This window comes from Charadrius vociferus, unplaced genomic scaffold (genome assembly GCF_000708025.1).
Source record: "Charadrius vociferus isolate BGI_N301 unplaced genomic scaffold, ASM70802v2 scaffold266, whole genome shotgun sequence".
Taxonomy (NCBI): domain Eukaryota; kingdom Metazoa; phylum Chordata; class Aves; order Charadriiformes; family Charadriidae; genus Charadrius; species Charadrius vociferus.
The window spans coordinates 2,978,898-2,989,148 of NW_009649114.1; the positions used below are offsets into that span (position 1 = coordinate 2,978,898).

General features: G+C 53.3%; 1 protein-coding gene across 1 annotated transcript in view; it reads left to right on the forward strand.

The window, feature by feature from the left end:
- ITPR3 (inositol 1,4,5-trisphosphate receptor, type 3) overlaps nt 1–10,251 on the forward strand; it is a 36,128-nt gene extending 25,877 nt beyond the window's left edge. The window contains exons 45-60 of the mRNA XM_009888311.1: nt 372–482; nt 780–875; nt 1,140–1,241; nt 1,475–1,561; nt 2,256–2,366; nt 2,881–3,073; nt 4,056–4,181; nt 4,694–4,866; nt 4,983–5,147; nt 5,640–5,832; nt 6,619–6,714; nt 7,145–7,269; nt 7,550–7,715; nt 8,409–8,569; nt 9,084–9,245; nt 9,597–10,251. Of these exons, the coding sequence (XP_009886613.1) occupies nt 372–482; nt 780–875; nt 1,140–1,241; nt 1,475–1,561; nt 2,256–2,366; nt 2,881–3,073; nt 4,056–4,181; nt 4,694–4,866; nt 4,983–5,147; nt 5,640–5,832; nt 6,619–6,714; nt 7,145–7,269; nt 7,550–7,715; nt 8,409–8,569; nt 9,084–9,245; nt 9,597–9,665 (2,136 nt within the window). The 3' untranslated portion in view covers nt 9,666–10,251. The remainder of the gene's footprint in view (nt 1–371; nt 483–779; nt 876–1,139; nt 1,242–1,474; nt 1,562–2,255; nt 2,367–2,880; nt 3,074–4,055; nt 4,182–4,693; nt 4,867–4,982; nt 5,148–5,639; nt 5,833–6,618; nt 6,715–7,144; nt 7,270–7,549; nt 7,716–8,408; nt 8,570–9,083; nt 9,246–9,596) is intronic.

Here is a 10,251-nt window from a genome sequence, read left to right on the forward strand (position 1 = left end):
GAGCAGGGATGCCCGTGGGAGGATTTTGGGGATATGAGTGGGAAAAGAGCAGAGACAGGGCCAGCTTTTGACTTCAGGGTGTGAAGAGGAGCAGAACGTGGGCAGCAGAAGATGCCAAGGGTGCAGAGGGGTGCTGCAGGGGTTGTGAGCTACTGCTTGGCTAGATAATATGGTGATGCAGATGGGGGTTAAATAATATAGTGGTGCAAACAGTGCCCTTTGCATGGAGATGGGAGATTTGGGGCTCCTGGGGCAATCAGGCAGGGTCAGAGCCGTAGGCAGGGCACCGTTTTGGACCTGGGATGCGTTGGAAGGTGAAGCTGGGAGGACCGGCAGCATCCGTGGGATAACACATTGCATTGCTCCCCCAGAGCTGCATCGTGACCCACGAGTCCAATGGGATCGACATCATCACAGCCCTCATCCTCAATGACATCAGCCCCCTCTGCAAGTACCGCATGGACCTGGTCCTGCAGCTGAAGGTGGGCAGAGCCTCGGGCTAGGATGGTGGGCACGCGTGGGCTTGCTGCCGTGGCTGTGGGGTGTGCTGTGGGGTGAGGTGGCTGCTGTAGTGGGGACTGTGGACATGTCAGGCCCTCAAGTGTGGGAGCACGTGGGCTTGGTGGGATGGGGCTGGTGCATCTCCACCGTGTGAGGCTCAGACGCCTCTAGCACGGGGGAGTTAGAGCTGACCGGGGCACGGGGGAGGTTCTGCTCACCCTGGAGCCCTGGGCAGAGTCAGGGCACAGCTCCCCTCAGCGAGGGTTTCTCCTCGCCAGGACAATGCCTCCAAGCTCCTCTTGGCCCTCATGGAGAGCAGACACGACAGCGAAAACGCCGAGCGGATCCTCATCAGCCTCCGCCCACAGGAACTGGTAAGGGCTGACAGTGAGACACCCCCAGCCTTGCCCCAGTGAGCCCCCAGCATCCCCCCAGCCCACTGCTGGTCCTCTTCTGCCTGTGGGTTCTGATGCTGTTGCTGGTTTACAGTCCAGTAACCATCTCCTCTGCCATGCTGCTGGGCACCGTCCCTGCGCAGCATCCTTGCCTAAAGGTTTTCCCAGAGCCATTCGTGGGCAGAGGAGGAAAACAGGGCAAGGAGGTGGGGAGAAGCTCACTGTCCCTCTGCTGCCTTCCAGGTGGACGTGATTAAGAAAGCCTATCTGCAGGAGGAGGAGTGTGAAAACGCTGAGGTTTCTCCCCGGGAAGTTGGCCACAACATTTATATACTGGCGCTGCAGGTACGGAGCGGTGACAGCAGCGTCCCTGCCAGGCTGGGCTCCCCATGCCGCACTGGGCTCCCAGCATGGCTGGGAAATGGGCTTTTGGCTCCTGTTAGAAGACCCCCCCCATCCCCTCGCCCCCCCCGAGGCTTACCGTCCGGCTCCCCTGAGCACCCCATGTCCCGCTCCCGTGTGCGCCGGTGGCTGCTCACCAGCCTGGGCTCACCCGGCCATCACTGTCCCTCTTCCAGCTGTCCCGACACAACAAGTCTCTGCAGCAGCTCCTGAAGCCGGTGAAGCGAATCCAGGAGGAGGAGGAGGAGGGCATCTCGTCCATGGTACGGAGAGGCCTTGGGAATGGAGGCAAAGCCCTTCCGAACCGCCCTAACCCTGACCGGAGACTGCAAAGAGCCTCCCACCCCTGCTGGACCACCCTGGGTTTCGTTGTTTAAGATTTGATGGGTCTTGGTGTTCCTCAGGGGAACTAAAGAAAGAAGAAAGACTTATCGGTGCCCTTGTAGCCCAAACTCCAAGCCCAAAGGCATGTGCACCTTTTATAACCAAGCTGCGGAGAGCTGTATTTGGAGGGGTCCCCGAGGGAGGCTCAGCCGTAGGGTGATGTCCAGCTCACCACAGGGACAGGCTGGTGGCCCCGATGGGGTCCTGCTGGCACTCACTTTCTCCCCTTCCTGTTAGAAAAGGAAGGGCTGAGTCCTTTGCTGTCATTTCTTGCCTACGTACCCTAGATCCCAAACGAGATTCAGCGGTAATATGATTTCCCTGGGGTTTTATGGGCATTGATTTGTAATTTGTGGATGAGCAGCACTTGGATGTAATTATTGCAGGGAATCGAATGTCTGTCACCTCGGGGAGGGCCCGTACCCCTTTTGGAAGCTTTAATTCATTTGCTTCTCCCTGAAACCTCATCAGCTTTGGTAGATTTTTGAGGAACGCTGTTGTCAGTGCAGAGTTAGACCTGACCTCCCCCGGCGGAGGCCACCCTCATCCTCTCTCCCTCTCCCCGCATCCCAGCTCAGCCTAAACAACAAGCAGCTGACGCAGATGCTGAAGTCGACGGCCCCGGTCCAGGAAGAAGAGGAGGACCCGCTGGCGTACTACGAGAAACACACGTCCCAAATTGAGGCAAGACCTGTTAGCTGTGGGGCTGCCAGCGTGCACGTGGCCGGTGAATCCCAACTGTGCTCCAGCTGCCTCGTGCCTGGTGATTCTGCACCAGGAGCCTTCCCATCCTTGTGTCGGCAAGAAGAAGATGGGGCTTTTGCTCTGCAGAGAGCTGGAGGCGTTAGCAGAGCCCGTGCGGAGCTGGGGGAACGAGCTGCCCCCCGGACCCTTCCTTTCGCTCCCCGGAGCAGTGGGGATGCAGCCGTTTCGGCCGCCCCGTCCCTGCTTGCCAGCGTGGAGCTCCTTGGGGATGGACCAGCAAGGGTCCACGCGCTCTCAGCTTTCCTCCGGCACAGCCGGGGCTGCCTTTGCTGGGTGGATTTGTAGCGTTATGGCCGAGCGGCCGGTGATGTTTGGATCCCGGTGGAGTGGGAGGGAGGAGGGGAAGGCACAGCCGGGTCTAGGAAAGAGGAAACCAAAGGCTGGCAGGGGCAGGATCTGACGGCACCGTCCCCTTTCGCCCTGCTTCCTGCAGATTGTGCGCCTGGACCGAAGCATGGAGCAGATAATCTTCCCGGTGCCTGGCATCTGTGAGTTCCTCACCAAGGAGACCAAGTACCGGCTCTTCACCACCACGGAGCAGGACGAGCAGGGCAGCAAAGTCAGTGATTTCTTCGACCAGTCGTCCTTCCTCCACAACGAGATGGAATGGCAGAAGAAACTGCGCAGTAAGAGCAAGGCAGACCTTCCCTTGGGGCTCCCCCCGGCCAGCACGGGCACTTCGCATAGCCCCTGTTGTGAAAATGGGAGGCAGCCCGGCTTTGAAAGGGTTCCTGGCCTGCAGATCACATCTCTGAGCATCTTGTGTCGTGCTCTGCAGAGCAAGGGCCGCGCTTGGCAGTTCGCAGGTGGTGGAGGTTAATCAAGTTCCCCGGGATGTATTTCCCCCATGCCCGTTAGCGCAGTTCTTCGGTAGTCTGAAATGCGTCTTGCGGCACGTTCCCTGGGATTACACCTGCAGGTGTTTTCCCCTGGAAAGCCCTCTCCTCATTTGCTTTCAGCTGCCTTCTCCTAAGCCGGGATCTAGCAGCTACATGTGGGAAATAAAACTTGTTTCTCCGCTCCCTGCAGACCTGCTTAGGTGCTTTCAGGGCTGCATCAGGACGGAAATCCTGCCTTAAAATAACAGGAGCTCGATAGAGAGCCACACTATAACTACTGCGATGCAGCTAAGGGGCAGCGTAGCAGCTCCGAAAACACTTGCACATCCAGTCAAAACTATCTTAGGAATTCGGCAGGAAACAAGTTTCCAGTATGGATGGGAAATTGCTGGCTGGGTCCCCTCTGGGACCAGAACCAGCGCTGAAAACACAAAGATACTGTTGTTTTGAAGGATGTGAGGCTGTAGGAGGTGGGAGACGGGGAGGAGGGAGAGGAGGAGAGCAGAGCCCATCGTATTCCGAGGTGCCAGAGCAGGTCAAAGGGCCGAGAAGCCGAGAAGTGTGAGCAGTGACGTGTTGAACTTGCACTCCTATTTCAGCAGATGAGGAGGGAGCTTTCATTAACGTTCTGAAGGAAGTGGGAGGCGAGGGGCCCTGCGGCCCCACTAGCTGTGCTGAGCCCAACCCCTCGGATGTCGGGCAGGACAAAGCCTTCCCCGGCTGGCGCGAGGTTGGCTGAGATTTGTGTGTCTGCCTCCTCTCCCTCCAGGCATGCCGCTGATGTACTGGTTCTCCCGCAGAATGACTCTCTGGGGGAGCATTTCCTTCAACCTGGCTGTCTTCATCAACATAATCATTGCTTTCTTCTACCCCTACGTCGAAGCCACTTCCATGGGTAAGTGGCACAGCATCTGCTGCTCCTCGAGGTGGAAGAAAAAGGGGACCCTCCTGTGGAGGGAAACTGGTCCCCTTACCTGTACTCTCCCCACCTTCAGTCTCCTTTTGGACTCCTAAAGCCCCACGTCCTCTCTGCAGGTCAAAGGAAGGGACCGAGTGAAGATTCCAGTTGCCAGCCCTCCCCATGCTTCCTTCTTAGGGAAAAGTCCCTTCTCCCTGGGCTGCCCTTTCCCTGCTTGTAAAATGGGGGAGGCAGCGACAGCATTGAACCCGCTGTCAGGCACAGCCTCCGTCATTTACAGTGGTTTTGAGATCTCGGCTAAAAGATGTTAGAAAAATGTATCAGTAAGAACCATCTTAGCCAATACGAGTCCTTGCAGTCAAGCGTGACGTCTCTCTGATAATCAGCACATTAGTTTTTCTGGACAGTCTGGGCAGCAGCACCGTGTCTGACTGACAGCGTGCATTTCATCTCACGCCATTTAATTGCTGTGGGTCTTCTCTTCCCAGGAGTGCTGGATTCCCCACTGATCTCACTGCTCTTCTGGATTCTGATCTGCTTCTCCATCATGGCCTTGTTCACTAAGCGCTACGGTGTCAGACCGCTCCTCGTGGCACTGATCTTGCGATCGATCTATTACTTGGGGATCGGACTCACTCTGAATATACTGGGAACTCTCAATGTAAGTTCTCCGCGTGCTGCTGGAGAAATAGCGTAGCAGCCCATAGCAGAGGAGGCTGTTCTGCGTTCCTAAAGTGCGGCAAACCCCACTCCCTCCCGTTTCTGGTTGTTCCCCAGCTGACCAACAAGATTGTGTTTGTGGTGAGCTTCGTGGGCAATCGCGGGACCTTCATCCGGGGCTACAAGGCCATGATCATGGATGTGGAGTTTCTTTACCACGTTGGCTACATCCTGACGAGCGTCCTGGGACTCTTTGTGCACGAACTCTTCTACAGCATCCTGGTACAATAAATGCAGGTGTTTGGGGCGCAGAGGGAGCCTGTCTGCCCTGAGAGAAGCTGGAAGGTTCTTGTGACACCTTCCAGGGGCTGATTGATAACAGCAGAGAGAACAATTCACTGTGCTCTAATCTTTGCGTAGGCGGATCTTTCTGCCTTCCGACAGTATCTATTACTGTCTCTCTCCCGGTCTTTTGCTATTTCTCTCTTTCTAATCTCTACTGTGTACTTTATCTGGGTCAGCTGGGAGACAACGTGAGCTGGTGAGGGCAGAGGCAGGGTGCATGTGTCCTATTCTTGGCTCTCCTGCTGTGCACAAGTCACTTCCTTCTTCTCTGCTCCCCTACAGTAAGCTGGGAAACTTAAATGCTTTGTGTGAAAGTTAGTCAAGGTCTGCTGAGCGATCCAAGAGCTCGGGATAAAAGGGGATATAGGTAGGCTAGGCATTGTCAAGAAAAGCATCCTGCGGCATTTCTTTGCTCCTGGGTCCTTTCAGCTGTTTGACTTGATCTACCGTGAGGAGACCTTGTTTAATGTCATCAAAAGCGTGACGCGGAACGGGCGCTCCATCCTGCTGACAGCCCTCCTGGCTCTCATCCTCGTCTACCTCTTCTCCATCGTGGGCTTCCTGTTCCTGAAGGATGACTTCATCCTGGAGGTGGACCGCCTGCCGGACAGCAAAGCCAAAGGTTGTTCAGCCCTTGTCCTCGTTGGCTGCGGTGCTTGGGCGAGAGAGGGGCCGGGCAGAGCGTGGGTCCCCGTCTGCAGCCGGACCATTGCATGAGACCTCGCTGCAGAAGCACGCGTGTGTCTGCACATCGTGGGGTTTATACCCTCGGCACAAACTCCTGGTGGCACTGGTTTGGGGAGGTTTTAGCAGAGAAGACAGCTGCTTGTGCCGACTGAAGAACCTCGAGAGAGCAGGGGTTTGGGGGTCGGAGTGATTGCAGAGAAGGGGGCGGGCAGCTACAAATGAAGTTTTAGCGCTGTAGAGCTGAAACTTGAGCAAAAGATTCAAAGCCTAGAAAAGGCTAGGAGAATGATGCAACTATTTTTTTAAGAAGCTTGAAAGCTACACGAAGAGGCAGTTGAGGTGGGAGTTGACCTGTTCTGTCGCGTACCAGGTGATAGAACAAGAGGAAATGGCTTCAAGTTGCACCAAGGGCAGTTTAGTTTGGATATTAGGGAGAATTTCTTTACTGGAAGGGTCATCAGGCACTGGAACACGTTACCCGGGGCAGTGGTGGAGTCCCCATCGCTGGAGGTATTTAAGGGTCGTGTAGATATAGCGCTCAGGGACATGGGTTAGTGGTGGGCTTGATAGTGTCAGGTTAATGATTGGACTAGATGATCTTACAGGGCTTTTCCAATCTAGGGGATTCTGTGATTCTGTGAAAAGCGCCCGTGACAGCAAGGAAGAGCTTTACTAAGGCAAACTGATGCTCTGACAAGGCTGCGGTCTCTTTTACTTGCAGATGACCCCTTGGGGATGCAAAGGAACATGGAGACCTTCATGGAGTCGTGCAGCAGTGACAAAATTAGCTGCTCTGCTGTGCCCACTGCTTTGGAAGGTAAGTGAGCTCATTAGGAAGGTTGACTCTGTTAGTGGCAGAGTAGCTTGGCTGCCTGGTTTGTCAGCGAGCTCAGAAAAACCCTAGCTTTTTCGAAGCTGGAAGCAAGCAACCCACTTTCTGGCACATATGAGGCAAGAGGGCTGCAAATTTTGCACTGACCGTGGCATAAAAAATGTTGAAGTAGATTCGGTTTAGTCATAAAGAAAGTGGGAGCGCCGGGAGCGCTCAGCCAAACACCTCCGCAGCGAGAAGCATGCTGGAGGAGCTGCTGGGAAGGTGCTGCTTGGGAGATCCGCATCTGCTCCCAGGAGATTTGGCACCGCAGCAGGAGCCATCCCCGCAGCTCTGCATTCTTTGTAACGGTCTGGTGCTTCTGCCCTGTCTATGCTCTGGGTTTTTGCTTTTATTCCCCCCCCCGGTACCCTAGAAACAGAGGCTGACCAGTGGGAACGCGCCTGCGACACGCTGCTCATGTGCATCGTCACTGTCCTGAACCACGGCCTGAGGAACGGAGGGGGCGTGGGTGACATTCTGCGGAAGCCATCGAAGGACGTGAGTTTGGGCAGCACGTGGGACCCCTTCCTTCTGCCAAGTCCTGCCACATTTACCGCTGCGCAGCTGCCGTCGCTCCCTGGAAACTGTGACACTTCCAGCTGCGTCCCCCGCACTGTCCCCCACTGCTTTTCCCCTCTCTTCCCCATCACAGCCTTTACTCTTCCTCACCTGGTACCCTCACCCAACCCTCACCAACGCCCCAACGGGGCGGCACGGTTAGCGTGGCTGGAGGAGAGGTGTGCGAGAGACACACATTTATCCCTTCCATCCGTTACAGGAATCCTTGTTTCCTGCTCGGGTTGTCTACGACCTCCTCTTCTTCTTTATTGTCATTATCATCGTCCTTAACCTCATCTTTGGGGTCATTATTGACACCTTTGCTGACCTGAGGAGCGAGAAGCAAAAGAAGGAAGAGATACTGAAGACCACCTGTTTCATCTGTGGTGAGCGCTGGGACCTACAGAGGAATTGCCCCAAAGCTCTTCCTCTCTTCTCAGGCTGAGGGGAGGAAAGGAGTCTCAGTTGGTTTCTGGGTTTCAAAACTCAAATCTGTTCACGGATGGGTCACTGCGGGGCGAGAAGGCTTAATCAAGGACACAAACTGAGCGGGGAAATTATCTGTGGTGTTCCTCACCTTCTGTTAATGAGGTGTTAAACTAAGCACCACATTGTGGAGTTCTTGTCGCTGTGCATCTATCACTCCTGAGACCATCGCTTAGCCAGTGGAAAAAAAGCACCGTATCACTAAGGAAATAAAATACAGAAAATGTTCTGGAGTCATTGTAAGGCATCCAAAAAGGAAAAAAAAAAAATCCAATCAACCTAGCTGCTTTTTTTCTTAAAAGATGCACTGGGTGGATTTTGTGCTTTTAGATACATAGGCAGGAAGCACAGCTAGTAGTACTTTAAATAGATGCCTCCTGAATACACAACTGGTTTGTTTTCCCCCTGGTTTGCATGCTTGTTGTATGCTAAATGCCAACTAATTATTAAAAGCGCTTCTGGAAAGGCACACCTGGGAGAGGACGCAATTATCTCTATTTCCTTTCGCATTTGTTTGCTTGCTCACTTCTTCCCTTCTCCTCCCCTCCCCGTCTCCCCCCTCCGCCATCTCCGCTCTTGCCTGCCTTTCCCAGGACTCGAAAGGGACAAGTTCGACAACAAGACAGTGTCCTTTGAGGAGCATATTAAATATGAGCACAACATGTGGAACTACTTGTACTTCATCGTGCTGGTGCGAGTGAAGAACAAGACCGACTACACAGGGCCGGAGAGTTACGTGGCGCAGATGATAAAGGTACGTGTCCTCTCGGGGAAGATCTTTCACTATCGCAACCTGCCTACCCCAGGGAGATACTTGAGAACAAGGGGCTTGCCAAAGAAAAAAGGGTTCTGAGAAGGAGCTTTTGGAAAATATTTAGTAACATGGTCGTGCCTTAGTTCTTTCCTAACTGGTTGTTTCCACTTCGCAGTCTCAGCCAACACCACATTGTCTGTTTGATGTTTTGTACTGTGTATTTAAGGATTGAACCAAGAGCAGAGAGCGTGACTTCAAGGTGATTTCAAGGCAAGGAGGGGAGGGAAAGGAAATTTAGAAAAGAAAAACTTCTGAACTTGAGCCCAGAAGGCTGTAAGGAAAAAAGCTGGAAATGGACTATTTGTGGAAAAATTTGCAAAGATACAGACAAGATGAGCCTTTGGGAATTTCATTAATCCCTAAGCATAGGCAGGCTTCCTGTTAAATCCTACCAGCTCTCTTCCCTCCTCCTCACCCCCTCTCCAACTCCCATTTTCCACGGTCGCCTTTCCAGAACAAGAACCTCGACTGGTTCCCCCGGATGCGAGCCATGTCGCTGGTCAGCAATGAAGGGGAAGGGGAACAGAATGAGATCCGTAATCTTCAAGACAAACTCAACACCACGATGAAGCTGGTGTCCCATCTCACCTCCCAGCTGAATGAGCTGAAGGAACAGGTACTTAACAGTTTTAAGAATCGGAACACTTGAGGAACACCTGACTGTAGCAACCCGCTGTCCTTACCAAAATAGACACCAATTCCAAGGAAGAGGTGGCAGAACCAGCCCAAGGCAGTACAACTTCAGACACAAAGCAAAGGGCTCCTGCAGCTCTTTTCGGGGGGGTCAGGGTACATTTGGGACAAGTGCTTTTTGATACTTTACCTCCTCATCAGCTCGAGTCCAACTCACAGGGTTTTCTGGCAGATGCTTAAAGCAGCCCGCTCAGTCACGCACTGGAGGAGCACGTTAGCGAATGTAAAGGCAGCTCGGTTTCCTCCCTCACTCGTGTCCTTGTTTGCACTCTAGATGACAGAGCAACGGAAGCGCAGACAAAGGATGGGGTTTGTGGATGTCCAGAATACCATGAACCACTAAGACGGAGAAGAAGCATCAGCTTCACCCACTGGGGGACTACACGTATACATGTCAGCTAACGAGGCTGCTTATTCCTGGGTTCCATGCCTGGACGTCGCTGTCAGAGAAAGACAGACCATGTGGAAGAGCTTCACGGTCAACATTTTCCCTAGAGCGCTTGTAAGCAATTCAGGAGCCAGGGACCGGCCAGGATTCCTCACAATACCTGGACCCACACGTTACTCTAATGCCCTTGTAGGAAGATAAATTATACAGGACTTTCATTCCTCATTGCAATAACTCTTTATTTTGCAAATGTGGAGGGTTGTATCTTTATCTCCATGCACTACATTCTGATGGCCTCAGGTGTAGTGTAACTAGCTGTAGGGCTGCAGTATTTAACTTATTCCAAAAGTGTCACTAGTACATGTGGATCTTTGCAAACCAGCCATCGTATTTGCTGTAACTGCTCCGTGCTGATCCCTCTCCATTTAAAGAATTCTGTTCATCACTGTGGTGCAGTAAAGAGGAGCTAAACTCAAGGAGGTGGATTTGTTTAATTTAACTCACCAGATGAGGATGAGTATCCAAGCTTGTACTAGTGTGA